Source organism: Thamnophis elegans, chromosome 8, assembly GCF_009769535.1.
Source record: "Thamnophis elegans isolate rThaEle1 chromosome 8, rThaEle1.pri, whole genome shotgun sequence".
Classification (NCBI taxonomy): Eukaryota; Metazoa; Chordata; class Lepidosauria; order Squamata; family Colubridae; genus Thamnophis; species Thamnophis elegans.
The window spans coordinates 73,066,000-73,089,829 of NC_045548.1; the positions used below are offsets into that span (position 1 = coordinate 73,066,000).

The window sequence follows — 23,830 nt, forward strand, 5'->3', positions numbered from 1 at the left end:
AAAGGGCTATAGAAGCTATAGAAAGGTCTCGTGAAATCTTTGTTGCTATGCCTAGTTTGAATTTTATGGTCTTCCTTTGCCAAACCCATGTGATAAAGCTAACCACTAAAGGGCTTGCGGTTTCTCTACTTAAATATTAACTGAAATCTGTGGTTCCGCTGTTTTATCTTAGTTATTGATGGAACAATCTCTTGAAAGGCATCACTTTAATGCGGGCAAAGCTCTCTCGCATAGAGCATTAATAAAGATAGCAAGGCTCACATTGATGGTCCTCTCACAAGAAGATTAATTCTTTTGAGGTTATCAAAAGAAGTCATCTTTTGATCCATTATCTAAATGCGCTCGGCAATATTGCGGTCCGCAATAGGGGTTTACTAAGGCAGCAATCCTGGCTTAGCCTATTGCGCTCTGCGTAAAATTCAGTAATTCCTTTATTTGACCTGAATTTCGAGGTATCGTGGCCATGATCTGGGAACATGGGATTTTAATCCTTAGCATTATAAAAAGACCTTAATCACACACTCATCTATTATTTTTTGAGCTAGGAGACGACATCGGAACACAAAGCTTATATACTAGCGCAGTATGTAATCTAGTGATTAAAGAAGGCAAATCCTACTCATTCGACTTTGGAAATCTGATTAGATTTCTCCTTGTTGGTCTAGCCCGGCTCTATCTACAACTAAATCGGGGTGCTGCACATGAAAATAGCCCACTGGGGACTTTGGGTGTTGCATTGATATCATCCCGTTTTTCTTAAAGCAGGAATGGATATGAAAGGGACAACGTTCTTGCATTGATTCTGTGATAGTAAAGACCCAACTTGTGTGTCCGAATTATCCAGATAGTGAAAAGGAGGAATTGATGAACTTACCTGTGATGGCTAACCTTTTTGTCGCCACACGCCAAAAGCGCCCCAACACACCATGCACATGTGCACATGTCTCCCCCACCCCCTATGCAAGTGTGCGCAACCCCCATGCTCCCCTTCCCCCGCAGATGCATGTGTGACCTCTCCTCATGTGCCCTTGTGCATTTGCATGCAACCCCGTGTATGCGCACGCAACCCCCGTACATGCACGCATATCTCCCGCATGCGTAGCAGAGACCCCAAAACCAGCTGTCTGGTGGGAGCCGAATGCGCAGTGGAGCTGAGGTAGGGAAGAGGGCTCAGCATGCCACCTGTGGCCTGTGTGCCACAGGTTCGCCATCAGGGAGCTACATGGTTCAACTATACTTTGCAACTTTTACAGACTTGAGTACAGGTAGTCCTTCCTCAACTTACGACCACAATTGAACCCTAAATTTAGGTTGTTAGGTGAGAAATTTGTTAATCTGTTGCCCCATTTTATGACTCTTCTTGCCACATTTAGCAATAGCAATAGCAGTTAGACTTATATACTGCTTCATAGGGCTTTCAGCCCTCTCTAAGCGGTTTACAGAGTCAGCATATTGCCCCCAACAACAATCATGTTCAAAAACATGATAGCGCTTCTTTTCAAGGTGTCTTTTTAGGAGAAACATGGATCACATGACTGGGGTCATATGATCATCGTTTGTGACCTTCCCATGGGCTCCCATAAAGGAAAGTCAATCGGGAACATTGTATTTAGAACAGAACAGAATAACAGTTGGACGGGATCTTGTAAATCATCTCGTCCCATCCAAGCAGGAGACCCCACACCATTTCTGACAAACGGCAGTCCGATCTCTTCTTGAAAGCCTCCAGTGATGGAGCTCCCACAACTTCTGAAGGCAACTTCTGTTCCATTGGTTGGTTTCTCCTTATTTCCAGGTTGAATCTCTCCTTGACCAGTTGCCATCCATTGGTCCTTGTCTGGCTTTTTAGTAGTCCTCAACTTAAAACCATTTGTTAGTGACAGATGTCGTGGGAAGCGTGGGTCATCCCTGACACAAAATGGTGACGTGTGATTGGTTCTCGGACTTACAATCTTTACAGCATCCCTGCGGTCACATGGTCAAAACTCAACAAGCATGTATTTATGATGATTGCAGCATTTTCTGGGTTCATGCAATTTGGGTCCTGGGTTTACGGTAATTGCAGGCCATTTGTGACTTTTCCAGCAAACCACCTGCAAGCAATCGAAGGGGAAAGCTGGACTTGCTTAATGTCCACATAATTCATTTAAAACCTATAGTGTTTCACTTAAGGACTGTGGCAAAACAAAGGTAAAATCTGATGTGACTCACATATCAGCCTTGCTAAGCAACAGATATTCTACTTCCAGTTATGGTGCCTCAAGGAATAACTGTAGCTTGCCTGTAGCTTGATTAGGATTTTGTTTCCTGCTTGTTAGTTCGTGGATTAGGGTGTTGTTTAGCATTTGATTCTTTGTCTGGTGTTAATCTTGGCCTTAATCCTTGCTTATCTGGGTGTTGATTGCTGGCAAAGAGATTTCTGGTCTCTATGTTTCTTTTTTAGTTCCACAAAAATTAACTTGATAATGAGTTGAACAGCTGGAGTTTGCATTTCTGGCTTGTCACTTTATTTTTATTTGTCTACACGCCTGTTCTATTTTTAAAGTATGGCTCTTTATTAAACATATTAGAGGTGCGTGACTTAATTTTAGGAGAACGTGACTGTTATGCCAACAAATTCAAAGCTTGAAGCAAGTAGCTGATAAAACTTTACCCCGTGATTTTTAGCATAAACATATTTTTAGACCTCTCCAACAGTTTTTCTGCCTGGCTGTTTTATAGAATGTTTGCAAAAAATATTTGTATAAAAGCATGTCTTTAAAACTTGTATGATCATTCCAAGCTAAATATATATGGCAGTGTATGGCATTAAAAGAAGACATTAGCTGTGTGTGGATGCCCATTGGTACAAAATGCACTTCTGAGGTTGCCTTCCTTAAATGGATTTCTGTGTTTTAGATAAGTGTAAGGAAGACTTTGGAGAATGAAGGTCCATATATGTGTCCCGGGATAATGTTGCAGGATGCAATCTTGGTCAGTTACACGGGACCAGAGATTTTGTCTTCCGAGCTTTCGGACTCATGCTGGAGCCCATCTTCAGAGACAAGTTCCTTGAAGATGAGCACTAGCACAAGCCTGAAAGCTCAGAAGACAAAACCTCTGGTGCCGGTAACCAACCCAGATTAGATCCTGCAAGACTTTTTTGAGTTTCAATAAAGGATAGGGAATAAGTGGAATAAGGCATATCCAATAGTGGGATTCAGCCGGTTTGCAATGGTTCAAGCGAACTGGTTGTCAAATTACTCAACATCACCCCGCTATCAAAGTGGATCCTGGGCGCTATGCTGCACTGCAATGGAGAAACGCGCAATGGAGCAGCCTGTGCGAGGGAAGGGGAAGGGCCCTTTCTCTCTTTTTTCTCCCTACTCCTCCTTTCCTCGCACCAGCCATTCTGTTGCCTGTTTCTCCATCGCAGCACAGCACCCAGGATCCACTTTGATAGCGGGGTCGAGTAATTTAACAACCCGTTCAGCCAGGGTCAGGTTGGCTGTCGCAGGAGGCTTGTCCCGCATGAGCGGAGGAACTAGAGGATAGGGATGAGCCACGCTTCCCACGACAGCCAACCTGACTCTGGATGAACCGGTTGTTAAATTATTTGAATCCCACCACTGGGCATATCCTTAGGGAAGAGTTAATTATGCTCCATAAAAAAATGCTCCATTACCTAGAGTAGAAGAGAGAGGGGGGAGTAGAATCCAGCAAAGCAAAGACTTTCATACAGCAATGGTCACCAACCTTTCTAGCTTTGCAGACTGGGGGTTGGGAATGGATCTATGTGAGTGGCAGGCGTAGAGATGCGTGTGAGCGATGGATGCTTGCATGTACCAGTGCCCGCCCCTTGTGCAAATGGAGGTGCACACGCTCGCCTGCTGCTTGTGCGGCTCGGTTCCAAAAGGGGCATGGCCCAGTACCATGCCTGTATGACCCCTGTATGATGTCTTTCATACAACATAAACTTTTTTAGAATGCAGGACTCATTACCCCATATGTTTCTTGGGTTGGATCTGATGGTTATGGAAGTGGGAGCCTTGGGTGGGAGATAAATTGCCCTAATGAAGTTTTGGCTGTTTTAAATGAAGATGCTGCAGTTGCTGTGGTTTAGGAAAGCTCATTCTAAAGCAAGTTTTGTATTTCCTGTTACAGAAATCGATAAATTCCAGAAAGGAGAAGGCAAAGAAGAAGAAAAGTACATCGACGTTGTGATTAATAAAAATATGAAACTGGGACAAAAAGTATTAATTCCAGTAAAGCAATTTCCTAAGGTGAGTTCAGTACATACACAAGATGATTTGCTGTGGTTTCGAGTCATTGTGTTTGATACAGTGCGCTGCGACTGTACAGATTTTCAGATTTGGCAGTGTAGCTCGAAAGAATCATGCAGTCTTTCCACAAATGTTTGGGAATATAGGTTTATTTATTTGTTTATTTTTTAAAAAATACTACCTGGGTATATTCACTGATTAGTTAAATCAAATACTAATCTGATAATTAGTACTATGTAGTTATAAAATGTTCAGGATATAAACCATTGCAAATGAACACTTTTTCTTTTTCAAATACATTTTATTTATTTCATTTTCATTTTCATTTTATACAATCACTTATATACTGTGCGTAACAAAAAAAACAAAGAGAAAAAAAAAACAAACAAACAAACCCCCCCCCCCAACATAACACTTCAATCCCCCATACACCCTCTCTTCTCCCCCTCCAACTTTCATTTCACCCCTCCAGCATTCCCCTCTTCTACTTCCCTTCCCCCTCAGACATCTCCCCCTCCCTCCATCTCACCCTCCTTACATTCCCTCTCACTCCCTCTTTACTTCTCCCTCCTCTTTCCCTCTTCTCCTCGCTTTGGTGTATCCATCAGTTTGTTTTTTTTTTTTTTTTTTAAAGAATAAAAGAGAAAAAGAAAAAAAAAAAAGGAAAACGAGCCGCAGTATACAAGTGAATTCTTATTGTTCTAAGAATTGAAACTGTAATTCCACCCTCCCCCCTCCCCCCTATAATCCCCCCTCCCTAACCCCCTTACGGCTTCGCAGGTCCCATGCCCGGCATAATTCTTTAACAAGCATTTGAGTATAATAAGGCCAGCTAACTTTAAAATTAAAAAAAGAAAAGAAAAGAAAAGCCAAAAAAAAAAAAAAAGAGAATAATAAAAAATACACACACACCTAAAAAGAAAGGAGAAACAGAGAAGGGTCAATAAACCCACTACGTTAACACAGCTTCCCATTATCTGTAAATCTTAAACAATGTAGCTCATTCCAAATTTCGATTATTTTACTACTTGCAGGGTTTCAAACTATATTAGAGCCAGGTAAGTTGATCAATTAGGATTCCCCAACTAAAAGTCTCATTGCTTTGTCTATCTATTCAAACCTTTAATTTCTCTCTTTTTTATCCGAATATCCAAACCTTTCTATAAAACCATTAAACTCAAGTACTTCTTTCATTTTTCATTTCCAACACCTCCCTTTCTATCCTTACCCACCTCCACATGTAAATTTTTTACCTTCCACCCTGCCTTTATCCATGTCCATATATATATTTTATCCGCGTCCATTGCTCCTCCCATATTTACTCCACTTTCCTGAAGACTCTCCGACCAATCTTTCTTGACCTTATATTGAAATAGCAACTCAAACAAATATCAGCTTGCATTCTAACACTTTTTCTGATTGCACAAAACATTGTTGAAAAAACACTAGCAGCATAAAGGTGAAATTCTGAACAGTGTTTTTGTTTTGAACTCCATTTCATTTGAACTTTCCTGAGGCTGGTGATTGGAGCTGCTGGCTACAAGGGGGGAGTTAGAGAGAGAAAGACGACTAAGGTAGTGGCCAGCGTGCCTAACGGCGTGCAAATCATATATCTATAAACCAAAATAGCAATAATACATTCTGGATTAGTGCACTTGAGATTGTGATTTTATTTTATTTCAAAATGACTGGCTTAGTTCAATGTAATAGCTGTTTTGAACCTATCTTTCGCAGTACTCTTTTCAAATTTGGATACTGTCCCCTTTGCAAACAGATTACCTATCTAGAATCTCTAATCTGTGCTCTCCAAGCAGAAATTAGGGGTCCAATTCGGCCATTCCACTCTATGGAGATGCCACACTTTCAGCCCTCTCTACCGCAAAGATCCCGCAGGAGAAGAGCAGTCTGGACAACTGTGTGATCTGGCAGGGTGAGAGCCATGAACCATAAACACATGACCCAGCATAACAGATATAGCGCCCTTGCTGACCCTAATGGGGACACTAAAGAGACAGGTCAAGGTAGTTGTGATAATGATGACTCAAATAAGCAGGAGATCGTGGTCCAAAATGAAGAACTTACTTCGGAAAAGAAAATGGGGAACCAGGTGTTATACATCAGTCGCATAAGAAGAGCAAGGTATGCAAAAAGAGAAGTCACCTTCTGGTTGGTGATTCAATCACAAGGAATGTAAATTTAGGAAAGGATATGGAGGATATGGAGGTTCACCTTCCCAGGTTCTTCAAAAGGTTCCACGATCCATAGGCCAAGGGAGTCAACGCCTTGTACTGCCCATGGCCGCGGGAACTGTTGTATGTGTTCCCGCCATTACCTCTCCTTCCCAGAGTCATCTGGAAGATCCTGTCGGAGGCAGCGGAGGTCTTGCTTGTGGCATCGTTCTGGCCCAGGAGAACCTGGTTTGCCGATCTGGTGAGTCTTTCCATCAACCCTCCTTGGTGGATCCTGCCGCATGAGATTTCCTCAGCCAGGGGGCCCTTCAACATCCAGAGCCTTAGGGGCTGCAACTGGCTATCTGACACTTGAGAGGGATCTCTTAAGGAAGGGCAGCCTCTCGACCAAGGTCATCTACACCATCCAGGCGTCCCTCCACGACCTGGATCTATGACACCACCTGGTGTTCCTCTCACGAGGTATCTGCAACTTTGTCCACGATTCCCATCCTCCTGGACTTCTTGCAAGATGGTCTTAACAAGGGACTAGCGCCCAACACTCTATGATGCCAGGTGGCCACGATTTCTACAATACTTGCGCCTGACGAACACTCATCCCTTGGGCGTCATCCCACTATCCGTAGCTTTCTGAGGGGCGCAACCAATCTGATGCCCCCCCGTGGCCCACAGATATATCCCTCATGGGACCTCAACATTGTTCTCCGTGCTCTGATCGGTCCTCCATTTGAACCACTTCAGTCGGCCAGCATTAAGCATTTGACCTTTAAGACCGCCTGTTTGATCGTCATCACTTCTGCGCGGCGTATCTCAGAGCTTGCAGCCCTATCGGTTCGGGAGGACTTTTGTTTGATACAACAGGACGGGGTGATCCTTCGGCTGGTCCCAACATTCATCCCCAAGATCAACTTCTGGTTTCACCGGGCCCAGGAGGTCATTCTCCCGGATTTTTGCCCGCATCCCAGGCACCCGAGGGAGAAGCGTTGGCACATGCTTGATGTCCGCAGGACGCTCCGCAAATACGTCAAGCTCACAGCTGTGCTTTGTTGTTCCAAATCGTTCTTCGTTTCTTTCCAACTGGCCTCCCAGGGCCGGAAAGTTTCCTCCTCTACTATCAGACAGTGGTTAAGAGTCTGCATTACCCTTGCTCATGTTCTGCAGTCTAAACCTGTACCTAGCCAAATCACGGCACAGTCTACTGGAGTGCCACCACCACAACAGCCTGGGTGATGCAGGCGCCGATCGAGGAGATTTGCAGGGCGGCCACTTAGACTTCCTTATCTCCATTTGTTCGGAATTACAAGTTGGTCGAGTTTGCCTCGGAGGAAGGGGCCTTTGGGAGGCGAGTGCTTCAGGGCATTCATACCAGCAGTGAGACCCTGAACACGACTGCTTCCCGCCCTAGTGACATTTAGCTTGGGTATGTCCCTTGCTTGGACTCTACAGAGCAGCGCCCTGGAAAATGACCATTGTCTTACCTGAAGGGTCGTTTTCAGGGCGCTGCGAAGGAGAGTCCAACCCCGCCCTGGGGTCTGGTTCCTCTGTTTTCAGTGCAGACATTTGCAGTTCCAGTTGGATTTGTGCCTATGTTGGATATAGTTTTTTTTTACTTATTGTTGAACTTCTCAGCGTGCAACAGTTCCACGCCTTCATTGAAAAAATCTGAAGATAGTCAGCACCAGAGGCATGGCTTAAAGTTTTGATTCAGTTCTGGGCAGATTGGCTGTATTTAACCTTTGCTTGGACTCTCCTTCGCAGCGCCCTGAAAACGACCCTTCAGGTAAGACAATGGTCATTCCAGGACTTTCCGGAAGCAGAAAACATCCATGCCATTTCAGAAGGTGGATTACTTCTGGTTTGGAGTATTAACTCCAGAAAAACAACAACTAGTTCTTATTTGACGTTATGAAGGACACCTCTAGAAGTTACGAACAATCCAGTTGTGAAGTTCCAACAGTTGCCTATTCCACTGTTAGGACTACTTTTGGGGAGATTGGCAAGTGGCTCAACTTTACAGTTGGCTGAAGCATTCCATGGTCACGTGGCTGTAATTTATTATGCTTTTTGCTGGATGCATTCTGGTCTTTTCAGCTGGTTTCTGGCCAGAAAAATGGTCCGTGGAAATATATGGATTCGCTTAATGACCATTGCAAAAAAAGCCCCACAACATTGGATCTGTTCATGTGGGGGCTCTAATGTACGACCTTCATCACTTAATGACAGAAACCTGGGTCACATTACGGTTATAAATCAATGGCTACCTGTGCAAGAAAGCCTTCAGAACATGGTGATCAGCATAGTATGGTTGATCCTGCACATCCCTTGGCTAGAAAATAAATTAAAAGGTGATTTGAATTAAGAATGTAGACAGGTATTTAATCCTGATGGTTATGTATGCAGCCGCACGGCTTTTGACACTTCTGACAGATGTTTCCAGCCATACCTCAGAATGCCCTTAATTACATTTCTGTTCTAGTTTAAATATAACCAAACAGCTGAAGGTGCTGATCCATTTGGGTGTGGGTGTGTTTTTTTTATAAAAGTATGACCTTGAGATTTTTTTTTTTAGAATTGGTTGCCTTGTAGCAATAAGAATCCAGTTCAATTCAGAATAGGGCTGAAAGGGGCCTTGGGAGGTCTTCTAGTCCAACCCCCTGCTCAAATTGCCAATGATTACAGCTTATTTTACCACTAGCAAAAGGGGAAAGCTGGTTCAGTCACAACAATTACTATATTTTTGGTGTATAAGATGCACTGAAATATAAGACGCACCAAGATTTTGAAAAGGCAAATTAAAAAAAAAGTTTTTGCACTTTGCAGACCTCCCCAAAATGGCCTGTTTTTCGTGAAAACGGGCCCATTTTTTTTTCCAAAAAAAGGGCATCCATAGCCTTTAGGAGGCTTGTAGAGTGCTCCTGGGGGGTAGAGGCCCCCCAAAACGAAAAAAAAAAATGGCCCGCTTTTTGTCAAAAAAAGAGGGCATGCATAGCCTTTATAGAATGCGCCTGGGGGCAGAATTCAGCAAAAAAACAGCCCGGGTCGGTCTGCCATGTTTAGCCTTCAGATTTACGTATATCTTAAAGTAACTGCTTGACGTCGTGAAATAGATTTCTTGCATGGTTTACTGTAAATGAGTAATTCCTCATTTTTACAAATGCACTGAAGATTTATTTATCCTGCTTTCCCTTAATAGCGTACCTAGCCAAGTATTTCTGGCCGTTCGGCTACTGCAAAAAGAAGCCTTGTAATCATTAAATCATGACAGGATTTGGATTGTATTGACCACTCTTCCATTAAACTGAAAAACTAGATCTTTATGTATGTTAACTATGGGGCGCATTTCGAGCAATGATCGTTTCTAATAAAGTGAGGGAATTGTTGACAAGGCATTATGGATGTCTGGAGGTTTTTTTTTAAAAAAAATTAAAAAGTATTCTTACTAAATGAGGCCGAATCTATACAATAAAGTTTAATAGCAGTTCCCCTACTCCCTTCCCAGTAACCGTCATGGCTTTCTCAAAGATTAAAAGTTTGCAAATGCTGCGGGATTTTTGCTGTTCCCCTTATACATTGCCCAAGTCCCACGGAGAAGCCATGTTAACAATAATTAGATCAGTGATTCTTATTTTCTTCACCACTGATTGCCTTTAAAAACTGTATTTTTCGGAGTATGAGACACACTTCTCCCTCTAAAAGTGGGTGAAATTTTTGGTGCATCTTATAGACCGAATGCAGGCCTGTTTTTGGGCTCCCAAACTCTCACTGTGTCACGTTTTCACCTTCCCTGGCCCCCAGAACCACTCTGCAGTGCTCCGCATGGTCCATTTTTGCAAAAAGGCCCCTTTTGGGGATCCCGAATCCTCTACACATCGCATTTTTGCCCTCCCTGGTTCCCAGAAGCACCCTACAGACTAAAAATATGGGCACATTTTTATCAAAAACGGGACCTGCGGAGGGCTCGGGAGGCCAAAAATGGCCCTATTTTTGTTCTGCAAGGTGCTTCTGGGGCCTGGGAGAGCAAAAACGGGATGCACAGAAGCCAAAAACTATTTTTTCCTCTCGTTTCCCTCCACTAAATCTAAGTGCATCTTATAGTCCTAAAAATACGGTACCTTTTGTGGCCATGGACCACAAAGAGTTAAGATTTAAATCATAACATTTATTCATGCCTTTGAGGACCCTCTGTGATGATATCATGCCCCCCCCCCCCCAAAAGGTCCGCGGACCACAGGTTGAAAACCATGCCCTATATTAAAAGGCAGCCTTTGTGGATTTCAACTCCTCCAGTTTGGTTGGGCTATTTCTTCCATAGTTCCCAGCTAGACTAGTATTTGGGACTGTAATTCCCAGTCAAGCTAGCTAGCCCCAGATTGGGAGAGTCTACACATAAATTGTGTGACAAATTCAGTTTAAATCATTGATGAATACACTGGACTGCAAGGAAAAAGCCTCGGAAATGAAAGTAGCTTTAATTTTACCAGAATTGGGTCACTAATAAAGGAAAATTAAGAGCTGAGTATTAATTGGCTCCAGTTTCCAAGATACAGCTTCAAGTCAAAATTGCGTCCAAATAATTCAAAATTAGGAGCCGTGATGGCGCAGTGGTTAGAATGCGGTATTGCAACCTATTTCTGCTGACTGCCAGCTGCATACAATTTTGCAGTTCAAATCTCACCAGGCTCAAGGTTGACTCAGCCTTCCATCCTTCCAAGGTGGGTAAAATGAGGACCCAGATTGTTACAGGTAATATGCTGACTCTGTAAACTGCTTAGAGAGGGCTATAAAGCACTGTAAAGCTGTATATAAGTGCTATTGGGTGTGTGTGTGCCATTATGCTCCATAACTTTTCTGCAAAATGTGATACGTCAATGAGAATGGTGCCACACCAATCATTATAAATTGATCTTTTTCTTGATTCCAATAACGTAACTTTCCATTTATTTACTAGTTTTCCGTGTAACATTTTCACAATTTTTGCAAGAAAATTGACAGGCTCTAACTTCAAACGACAAGGTTCCATCTTTATTCAGTATCTAAACTGGCCTTTTTTTATTTTTCTCTTGTGAACTGCAGTTAAGATCATCCCTGGGGAGCAATCCAGCAGTAATTGGCAAGCATGGATGGACTCCATTTCCCTTGGTATCTTTTCTCCATGCCTCAATATCCTTGTAGAATCTCTCCTCATGCTCATCACTCAGTGCCCCACATTTCAAAGGGTAATAGCCTAAATACGAGTGTAAGAAGTGAATTTTCAGTGGCACGTTTGCACCAAGTGCTTTATAGGAACTAATCAAATTTTCCACGTGTTTTTCGTAGTAATCTGCCTTACTGTTTCCAAAGTGAAGTTAAATTTATACACTTCCACGTGGTACCATTTTCATTGTTCTACTATACTTTGTCGAGAAGTTACGAGGCATCGTGGTCAGTAGACACCTCCCTCCCTTGTAGGCAAATATACCTGTGTGTGTATAAATCTTTATTGTGAAATAGGTTGAAAACTTTAACCAACCAAGACATTTATCACCTGTTTTCTAATTTATCTAATCAAAATATGTAAAATTAACACATTTTTTCAGGGTTGCAAATAGCATCCAAAATTAAATCAGAGTCCAAGGCGAAGCATTCGTCAAAGTTCCAATTTATTAAGAGAGCCATGTTGGCACATCTGGGAAAACCCGAATCTGAAGGCTTCCCACTTTTCCCCACCCAGTTGAAAGTTCAAGATCTTGCCCCCACACCCACAAGTCCATCATATGGTCCTATCTTCCACTGCTATGCTGGCAGTTCCACCCATCCATTTCCGGCCAGGTGCAAAGACAAAGGATGACCTTTGCTTTCTACAAAGAATTTTGTTATAGCTACATATCATCTAACTCCGTATAATTCTCCCTCCCATTTTCCCACAATAGAAAATGCATAGTAGAATAATAAAAATGTGGCAGACCAAAGATCCAAAAGAAAAGATGACTGCAGGCCTGACACATTTTATCTCGGAGGTCAATAATTCCTCAAAATTTATAGACCAGTGATAAAATAGTTTAGAGTGAAGGGTCCACATCTTTATTTCCTCCATTGTGATCTCCATGTATTGTCTCCGTCCTGTTTGTTCCTTAGCTAGATAAACATCGATAAGCTATCTTTTCTTTTTGTTAAAACAAACTAAATCAAAACCATGGTCTAAGGAGCAAATGCGTTTTTGCAAATAGCAGTTTATAACGTCTTAAGTCATCCAACCAAAGTAATAGCCACGTGCCAAAGTAATAACAATGAATTTGGGGCTTCAATCATTTTAGCGAGATCTGAGTAATGCCGTGAAGATGTTATTAGTCACTATAGTGGAGAAATGGCCTCAGAATAAACAAATTTACAGAAATTGATCTCTCGCAATGAAACTTCGCATACAAATCAGAGGGAAGATAGCTAGTTGATGGCTGCATCATCCCTCTGACACGCCTGGTTCTATAAAACTTTTAAGAGGCGTGTACAACTTTATGTCACAATATTTGCAGCAGTAATAATTGTGGTAAACAATATTTCTTATCTATCAGAGATTGCCCTTCGACATGTTGTCACCCGTTGGGCTGTTATTGAGTCACTAGGACAGGGTTCCTCAAATTTTTTAAACGGGGCCAATTCATGGCCCCTCAGACTGTTGGGAGGCCATACTGGGTGAGTGGTGTGGCTAGGTCATGTGGCTGGGTGGGTGTGGCTAGGTGGTCATGTGACTGGGTGGGTAAGGCTAGAGGTCATGTGGGTGGGTGGGTGAGCTAGGTGGTCATGTGACTGGGTGAGTATGGCTAGGTGGTCATGTGACTGGGTGGGTGTGGCTAGGTGGTCATGTGACTGGGTGGGTAAGGCTAGAGGTCATGTGGGTGGGTGGGTGAGCTAGATGGTCATGTGACTGGGTGAGTATGGCTAGGTGGTCATGTGGCTGGGTGGGTTGTGGCTAGGTGGTCATGTGACTGGGTGGGTAAGGCTAGAGGTCATGTGGGTGGGTGGGTGAGCTAGGTGGTCATGTGACTGGGTGAGTATGGCTAGGTGGTCATGTGACTGGGTGGGTGAGGCTAGAGGTCATGTGGTTGGGTGGGTGTGGCTAGGTGGTCATGTGACTGGGTGGGTGAGGCTAGAGGTCGTGGGTGGGTGGGTGTGGCTAGGTGGTCATGTGACTGGGTGGGTGAGGCTAGAGGTCGTGGGTGGGTGGGTGTGGCTAGGTGGTCATGTGACTGGGTGGGTGAGGCTAGAGGTCGTGGGTGGGGTGGGTGAGCTAGGTGGCCATGTGATTGGGTGGGTGTGGCTAGGTGGTCATGTGACTGGGTGGGCATGTGCTCCCTCCCTCCCTCTCTCTGGAGGCTAGGGAGGCCAAACACAGCCCCATTTTTGGGCTTCTCGGGCTCCAGAACTGTTCTCCCACCCCAAAATGAGCCCATTTTTTGCCTCCTGAGACCTCCAGAAGGTGGGTGGGGCCAGTTGGTAAGTGGGGGTGATGTGGATGGGACAGCCTTATGGTCCCTCACGGGCTGGATTAATGGCTTCGGCCCACCGTATACGGGCCCCGGGCTGTAGTTTGAGGACTCTTGCACTAGGAATATGTTGTCCCTCTAATTCCCTAAGGATGTTCCACTCAAGGGTTAACCAGTCCTGATTTTACTAAACTTGCGAAGCTGAGAAAATTGAGAAGGGATATTCATCCCAAAGGTGCTTTTCGAAAAGGCAACTGGACTTTCTTGGTTTTTTTTCCCCCCACATTGAAAATGTTTCGCTTTTCATCCAAGGAGCTTCTTCAGTTCTGACATCAGGTGTAACAAACAAACAAAAAAGCAACAAAGCCCATTTGGCTTTTGGAAAAGTACCTTTGGGACACCAATAACCTGGATAATTGAGAGTCTTCCTAGAAGAGAAGGGATGCTGTATTTCTATACCTAGTGCTATAAATTGAGTTCCAATCTGCCTTACCTGAGTCTCAATTTAATACTGATTAAATAGCTATTTGTTAGGAGTGTCCAAAGCTTTGGGACCAATGCTTCATGGAAGAGTTGAAGCATCCTTCTAAACTTGCTCTTTACAATGCTTAGATAATACAATAATAATTTAATAGCAGAGTTGGAAGGGATCTTGGAGGTCTTCTAGTCCACCCCCCCACCCCCCGCCCAGGCAGGAAACCCTATACCATTTCAAACAGATCCAACATCATCTTAAAGACTTCCAGTGTTGGAGCATTCACAACTTCTGGAGGCTGTTCCACTGATTAATTGTTCTAACTGTCAGGAAATTTATCCTCAGTTCTAAGTTGCTTCTCTCCTTGATTAGTTTCCATCCATTGCTTCTTGTTCTATCCTCAGGTGCCTTGGAGAATAGCTTGACTCCCTCTTCTTTGTGGCAACCCCTGAGATAGTGGAACACTGCTATCATGTCTCCCCTAGTCATACCCAGTTCCTGCAACCGTTCTTCACATGTTTTAGTCTCCAGTTCCCTAATCATCTTTGTGTGTTCTTTTTTTCAAAAAGTTTTTTATCTTTTATTTTTCTACAAGCATATCGTTGTGGGAACAGTGTGGAACCAGAGTTACATTTTAGTAAAAATAAAACAATACTCTTCATATTTAACACAATTAACAATCTTATAGACTTTTAGTAGTAATACACATATTTTGTTGAATTATAATCTTTCCTTAATTATTCAGTATTTCATTATATTTATGCCAATCTCCATATTCTTGATATCATTCCTTTTACTACAAATAGAATACCAATAATCATATTTGTTGTGTTTAACAAACATATAATTCTAATAGTAATACAGATTTATATTGAATTATAATCTTCCATTGTTCCTTTTTCTAATTTTTATATAGGCTGCTGTTATATTTAAAAAAATATCTCCTTTCTAATCACATTTTAAAACATACAAAACAATGTTTATCTTAGTTATATTTGGCAAATTATATAATTTCAATAATTAATAATGATGATGGTGGTGGTGGTGGTAGGAACATCAGCCTGAAAAAGTAACCGAAAATCAGATGGTCAAGATCTTGTGGGATTTTCGCATACAAACGGGCAAAATACTGGCGCATAATACACCAGACATCACACTGGTTGAGAAAAACAAGGTTACAATCATAGACATTGCAATACCAGGTGATAGCAGGGTCAATGAGAAGGAATATGAAAAAATTGTGAAATACCAGGACTTAAAAATCGAAATTCAACGATTATGGCACAAACCAGCAGTGGTAATTCCAGTGGTAATCGGCACACTGGGTGCTATTCCAAAAGCACTGGAATTACATTTAAAACAGTTAAAAATTGACAAAATCACCATCAGTCAAATGCAAAAAGCCGCACTGCTTGGATCTGCACGCATATTACGAAAATACATTACGACGTCCTAGGCCCCTGGGTGGGGCCCGACTAGTAACCAATGCCAAATCCGGCGAAACAACTGGCCGCTGTGATACAATTGTATAATAACAATAATAATACACATTTTGTTGAATTATGATCTTTCATTATTATCTTGTTCAATAGTTCAATATGTTGTTTTCATGCCAGTCAAATTCTACAGATCATTCGTTTTACCACACATAAAATGTTGATATTATGTCCTTTTGATACAATGACTGTGCCTATCTAGATGTAGACTATATTGCTGTCTTAGGTAGAACTGCTAAGACCCCTCAAGTAGCCCCTCCTTGAAATAAACAAATTAAATATCAGGTAGATTTATAACCACAAGTTGTTAAGCAAGTTTTGCCCCATTTTAACGACATTTCTTGCCACGGTGCTTAAGAGAATCACTGCAGTTGGTAAGTTACTCTCATGGTTGTGAAGTGAACCCGGCTTTCCAATTGACTTGGCTTGTTAGAAGGTCACAAAAGGTGATCACAACAATATCGCACTACATTGGAAGAAATGGATTTGCAACAGTGACTGGGTATTATGTTCAGATTTGACAAAAGGGTAAAGAAAACAGCTATAAAAATAAGATCAATGTTCTTGGAATTCTCACATCTGTAATATAATGCTGTTTTTTGTCTATGCCTATCAATGTGCCATTGCATCATTTCTTCAGTGCTGTTGTAAATACCCTTATTCATTTAGCATCATTATTTTTTTAAAAAAATCTCTGATTTATTCCATGCTAGTTGATAACCCAGCATTGCCCGGGTATTTATTTATAGGGGGGAAATGTCCGGACCAAACGTAATTTCTAATGTTGGATTTTACCCCTTACTAGAGGGAGCCCTCTTGTGGAGTACTGTGAAGCCGTTATCATGGGAACTCCACTGCATTATACAGTAGAAGCCATTTAAAGGCACAACAGGCTGCATCTTAACAGAACAGACATCCCAATGGGTGTTAGGGGTGTCTTACCCCCACAATATTTTTTTTCCAGAGAGTAAGTCATCTGTGTACCAAGTTTGGTTGAAATTGCTCGAGACGTTCCAGAGTTATGCTGGAACATACACACACACACACAGACACACACACACACACACACACACCACTATTTTTATATATAGAAGAAGAAGAAAGAAGGAATTAGTCTTCTGCAATGACAGCTAAGCTTGCTCAGAATGTCTATAAAACGTGACTGTCAAAGTTTCTTTGAAAATTTAGCTAAACGTGACCAGTATAAACCAGTATGGAATATTCTATAATAACTTGCAAGCATTTTAGTTTCTAAGAACTCTATATCAAACAAGGAAATTGATTGAGTTTCAGGAAAAGAAAAGGCGGAAGACAGGAAGAAGAAAAAAAAATGGATGGTTCATTCTCTGCTCAGGATGTCATATTTTGGGGTGAAATGTAAGATAGTTTCCAGATTTGCAGTTACATCATGAATTTCCAAATACAACAATGTAACTTTAGATACAGTTGTCATATTTAGTTGCACTGCAGAGGAAATGTAATAGTCTGCATCCTATTTCTTGCTTTCTGAAAATGTAAACCTCATCTGATAAAGTCTTCAACCTTTGTGAATAACAGCAAAAGGAAGAGATCAATTCAGCAGTCCGTCTGGTTAGAAGATCAGGGATAATTTTAAGGTGTACTAGAAAATAATGAATCACACCTAGATAAGGCAAGACACTTTATATCAATGGTTCTCAACCTGTGGGTCGGGACCCCTTTGGGGGTCGAACGACCCTTTCACAGGGGTCGCCTAAGACCATCGGAAAACACATATTTTTTAAAAAAATATGGAAAACATAAAATAATTTTATGGTTGGGAGCCACCACAACATGAGGAAGTATATTAAAGGGTCGTGGCATTAGGAAGGTTGAGACCCACTGCTTTATATATAGAAGGGAGATGGACCCTCCCAGCACAAGTGGTCCTTTTTTATAGGTTTTTACAATAAAATCTACAGTGCCTTCCGCAATATTTCATTAGAGGTAATCCTCGAATTATGGCTACAAGTCAGCCCCAGATTTCTGTTGCTAAGCGAGACAGTTAAGTGAGTTTTGTCCTCTTTTACAACATTTCCTGCCACAATTGTAAAGTAATAGCAATAGCAATAGCAGTTAGACTTATATACCGCTTCATAGGTCTTTCAGCCCTCTCTAAGCGGTTTACAAAGTCAGCATATTGCCCCCAACAACAGTCTGGGTCCTCATTTTACCCACCTCGGAAGGATGGAAGGCTGAGTCAACCCTGAGCCGGTGAGATTTGAACAGCCGAACTGCAGAACTGCAGTCAGCTGAGGTAGCCTGCAGTGCTGCATTTAACCACTGCGCCACCTCGGCTGAAGTGAATCACTGCAGTTCTTCAAGTCAGTAACACAGTTGTTAAGTGAACCTTGCTTGACAGAAGGTTGCAAAAGATGATCACGGGACACCGCAACCGTCATAAATACAAGTCAGTTTAAAGAAGTTTAAAGAAGTTTATTAACATTTGTTGGCCGCCCTTTTCCCTGAGGGGACTCAGGGCGGCTCACATAAAACCAGGGAGGGGAAATACAAACAATGACATAGACACATATAATAAAAGTAATAAGCAACATACATTCATCATTCGGGAGGGGCAACTATCCTTGTCCCCAGGCCTGACAGGCTAGCCAGTTCTTAAGGGCTGTGCGGAAGGCCTGGACGGTGGTGAGGGTACGAATCTCCACGGGGAGTTCGTTCCAAAGGGTCGGGGCTACTACTGAGAAGGCCCTCCTCCTTGTAGTTGCCAGCCGGCACTGGCTGGCTGATGGAATACGGAGGAGGCCCAATCTGTGAGATCTAATTGGTCGCAGGGAGGTAATTGGCAGGAGGCGGTCTCTCAAGTATCCAGATCCACTACCATGCAGGGCTTTATGGGTGACTAATAGCACCTTGAAGCGCATCCGGAGATCGACAGGTAGCCAGCGCAGCTCGCGGAGGATAGGTGTTATGTGGGTGAACCGAGGTGCACCCACAATCACTCGCGCGGCCGCGTTCTGTACTAGCTGAAGTCGCCGGATGCTCTTCAAGGGCAGCCCCATGTAGAGCACATTGCAGTATTCCAGCCTAGAGGTCACAAGGGCCCGAGTGACTGTTGTGAGTGCCTCCCGATTCAGGTAGGGTCGCAACTGGCGCACCAGGCGAACCTGGGCGAATGCCCCCCTAGTCACAGCCATCAGGTGGTGGTCAAACGATAGCTGTGGATCCAGGAGGACTCCCAAGTTGCGAACCCTCTCTGAGGGGTATAAAATTTGACCCCCCAGCCTGAGTGATGGAATATTTGTCGAATCTTTGGGAGGGAAACACAACAGCCACTCGGTCTTTTCTGGGTTGAGCACAAGCTTGTTAACCCTCATCCAGTCCATAACGGCCTCAAGGCCTCGGTTCATCACGTCTGCCGCTTCATTGAGTTGGCACGGGGCGGACAGATACAACTGGGTATCGTCCGCATATTGATGGTATCTGATCCCGTGCCTACGGATGATCTCTCCCAGCGGTTTCATGTAGATGTTGAATAGTAGGGGGGATAAGACCGAGCCCTGAGGCACCCCATATGTTAGGGGCCTAGGGGACGATCTCTGCCCCCCCACTAACACCGACTGCGACCTGTCCGAGAGGTAGGAGGAGAACCACCGCAACACGGTGCCTCCCACTCCCACCTCCCGCAGTCGTCGCAGAAGGATACCATGGTCGATGGTATCGAAAGCCACTGAGAGGTCAAGGAGGACCAGGATGGAGGAATATCCTCCATCTCTGGCTCTCCAGACATCATCGGTCAATGCGACCAAAGCGGTTTCTGTGCTGTAACCGGGTCTGAAGCCTGACTGGAAGGGGTCGAGATAGTTTGCTTCCTCCAAGGACCGTTGGAGCTGAAAGGCCACCACCTTCTCAACAACCTTCCCAAGGAAGGGAAGGTTGGAGACTGGGCGATAGTTATTAAGAACAGCTGGATCCAAAGATGGCTTCTTTAGGAGGGGTCTCACCACCGCCGCTTTCAGTGCGGCGGGGAAGTTCCCCTCCCGAAGAGAGGCGGTCACAACCGCCTGGATCCAGCCTCGTGTCACCTCACTGCTGTTAGTAACCAGCCATGAGGGACACGGGTCCAGTACGCAGGTGGAGGCACTTACAGCCCTCATGGCCTTGTCCACATCCCCGGGGGTAACATCCTGAAACTCAACCCAGAGATGTTCTACCTGATCCTCTTGTGCCTCGGCTGGAACTGCGGGGATGGAGTCCAAGTCCGACCGAAACCGAGCAATTTTGTCCGCTAAGAATTGGGCATAATCCTCAGCTCTGCCCTGCAAGGGTTCCCCCGCTTCCCTTTTATTTAATAGGGAGCGGGTTATCTTAAACAGGGCGGCTGGGCGGGACTCAGCGGACGCAACCAAGGTGGCTATGTGAGATCTTTTCGCTGCCCTAATCGCCCTGGTGTATTCCTTGGTGCAGGTGGTTACCATTGCTCGGTTCGATTCATTGCCATGCATCTGAATTTTGATCATCTGACCTCAGGGGGAGGCTGCAATGATCATACGTGTGAAAAACAGTTGTAAGTCACTTTTTTCAGTGCCGTTTTAAATTTGAATGGTCACTGAGCAAACTCTTGTAAGTCGAGGACGTTTTGTATGGATTTTGAAAATCCAGAGGCCCTTCAACCATCTCAAAGATAAGCCATTCAATTCCGTTGTAGCATCTCACATAATCTTTTGTATCTGTGTTGTGGCTTGCCAGCGAATCTGGCAGCAGAGTCGAACCGTGAGGAGGTTGGGGAGGAACCTGGGCCAGTCCTGGAGTCTGGGGAAGGCTCTGATGAGTGCTCTGCATCAGAGGCAGAGATGGGGCCAAGGCCGTCTGGAAGTTCTCAGCTGCCTTTGGAGTCGGACATCAGTGGGGCAGAAGAACAGCTGGAGCCTGTTCCCAGTGTGCACATGCACAGAGCTATCGGGAGAAGGGAACAGCTAAGGAACAAGGGTCAACTCAGGAGTAAAGGTACAGGTGGACGGTGAATGGCCTTTCCCATAAGGAATAAAGAGGAGCGAAAGGGGAGTGGAGTTTGCAGGAGACAATTAGTTCAATTCATTAGAGTGAAGATCTGTTCCTGACTCAATTGCTGCTACAGCGTGGTGTTTGGAAGATATCGGCCTGGCAGCTCTCCAAGCCTGATGAAGGTCTATAGTTGTGAAATCTCTTGAAAGACTGTTGGCCGGGACTTTGCTGGAGAGGAATTCACTTTAAACAAAAGGGGTTTTATCGGGACGAGGAGTCGCCTTCATGCTTTTGGGAAGCCTAGGTGAGAACGATCTGTTGGGGGTTCTACCTGCCTACCAATCCTATTTGGAAAAGGGAGCGTAATGCTTTATCTCTGAGTACTATTGTCTAACAATACCCAGGAAAAGCAAGTGGAGTAACTCCTAATTTCATTTCCTCTCATTAAGTTCTTGACTGCTGCTGATTCTTTTCTTTCCCTTCCCAATTTTGACAGCAAAGGCTCTGTTGGGTTTTTTGGCTCGGCCTTCCCCAATCTAGTGCCCTCCAAATGAGTTGGACTGCAATTGGCAGAATACATTGGAAAGAAGCCAGGATTTAAAAAAAAGAAGAAGAGAGCAACCAGGCCGATTGGAGGGGAAGAGAATGTATTTTTCCAGCGTTTTTACGCTGCTGAGATTGTTGTACAGTTAGCAACAGAGAATCCCCCAATTGGTATTATTGGGGGAGAGAAAGATCCTGCAACATGTCTCTCTAGATCTTCCCTGAGTCAAAACTGTTTTAACCATCTCTTTCCATCTTGATAGCTCAGCGTTCCTGAGAAAAGGGGCTGTTTCTGGGCTACGGCTAGCTACAACAAATTATGGCTATCTTGAGGCAGAGGGGAATTAATAATACTAATTAGCGTAGGGCAATGATGGCGAACCTTTTTCTCCTCACGTGCCAAAATCGTGCACATACGCGCAACAGCCCACACACTCATGCTCACAACCATAATGCAATGTGCCCCGTCCCCTGTGCATGCGTGCACAACCCCCTGTGCATGTACATAACCACCACCACCCCCACGCGCGCCTTGTTTTAGGCCTAGCAGGCCTCAAGCCCCTTGGGACCAGAAACAGGCCACAGGGGTGAGAGGCAACCCCCCCCCCCCCGTGCTTCCCCTGTGCATGCATGTGCGTCTCCCGCATGTGCGGTTGAGGCCCGAAAATCAGCTGGCTGGCGGGAGATGCATGCCACATGTGTGTTGAAACTGAGCTGTAGATAGGACTCCGCGTGCCACAGGTTCACCATCATGGGCATAAGGAAAGAAAGACCACCATGATGCTTTGAAATACCTCCTTCCTTCCTTTCCCTCCCTCCCTCTCTGTCTCTCCCTCTTGCCACCTCCTCTTTTTTTCCCTCTCTCTCCACAAGCTGAGTCTGAGTAGCTTACAACATTTAAAGCAATAAAACCATACAAATACACGTAACTCATCTTACAACACTTTATATTTAGAGACCGTTCACTTGCAACAGCACTGGGGAAAAAAGGACTTACGACCTCTTTTCACACACGTGACCATCTCCATGGTCATGTGATCGAAATTCAGATGCTTGCAAGTGACTCATATTTATGACAGTCGTACTGTCCTGGAGTCACGTGGTCCCATTTGCAACCTTCTCATAAGCAAAGTCAATGGGGAAATCAGATTCACTTCACCCCTTTACCAACTTAACAACTGCAGTGATTTACTTAACAACTGTGGCAAAGAGAGTCATAAAATGAGGCAAAACTCACTTAAGAAATGTCTTAAGAGAAATCTCTTAGCAATTTGGACCTCCTTTTTGGTCATACGTTGAGGACCACCTGTACATATATCTAATAGCAATAGCAATAGAGACTATATACTGCTTCATTGTGCTTTTACAGCCCTCTCTAAGCAGTTTACAGAGTCAGCATCTTGCCCCTAACAATCTGGGTGCTCATTTTACCCACCTTGGAAGGATGAAAAGCTGAGTTAACCTGGAGCCTGGTGAGATTTGAACTGCCAAATTTGCAGGCAGCTGGCAGTCAGCAGAAGTAGCCTGCAGTACTGCACTCTAACCTGCGCCACCACGGCTCCTAATTTTGAATTATTTGGACGCAATTTTGACTTGAAGCTGTATCTTGGAAACGAGCCAGTTAATACTCAGGCCTGCCATTCTGCATTCTCACCGCTGTGCCGCCATGGCTTTTCCAAATGCAGATGCACCCCAGCGGTTACACATGTTCATGCTAAGATACAGCCTGACCCAGAGTTTTCTGCATTGAAACATTTTCCCAGTTATGTGCTAAGGGACCAAGAACTGCAGAAAATCCACAAAATGGTAAGGCAAAACTTGGATGCAGTGATTGCCATCTAAGTATCTTAACTGGACAGGTTTCTCCAGCTCCGTGACAGTCAATCCGATAGAAATTCTGCAGGCGTTTGAAAGGCAAAAAAAAAAGAACAATAAATTCCACAGCTCTGAGTAATCTCTAGGGCTCCTTTTGAGCCATCCCAAAAGAGCTGAAATCATCTGCCCAGAGAACATGAATGCTACAGCTTACATCCCTGCATCGCTGGTACTTTTGCCGTCTTCCATTCATCAAAAGGCCATTCCGTCCTCAAGGGGACCATTTTCTTCCCCCTCAAGAGAGAGCTTATTTTTAGGTTTTTATCTCTTGAGGGTCAGATCAGAGACAGATTGCCTTCTCACTGCTGGAAACCATCTCGGCTGGTTCTGTCAACTCTTGTCTTGCTTTGCCCTAGAATGTCAGTGTCATCTCCTGTCAATCTCTGTCCTTTCCCAGTAGAGATGAACATTTTCAGTGTCTAAACCAGAAATGTCCAATCTTGTCAACTTTAAGACTTGTGGACTTCAACTCGCAGAATTCCCCAGCCACCTGTGAACAACCCTGGTCTGGACCTTGCCTTTCTCTGACTTGTGAGATAAAGGGAGAAAA

The 23,830-nt window shown here is 44.0% G+C and overlaps 1 protein-coding gene across 1 annotated transcript in view; it reads left to right on the forward strand.

Moving 5' to 3' along the window:
- Nucleotides 1-23,830, forward strand: part of KHDRBS3 (KH RNA binding domain containing, signal transduction associated 3) — a 127,194-nt gene that overhangs the window by 52,751 nt on the left and 50,613 nt on the right. Inside the window, exon 2 of the mRNA XM_032223055.1 lies at nucleotides 4,144-4,262. Coding sequence (XP_032078946.1) covers nucleotides 4,144-4,262 — 119 coding nt within the window. The remainder of the gene's footprint in view (nucleotides 1-4,143; nucleotides 4,263-23,830) is intronic.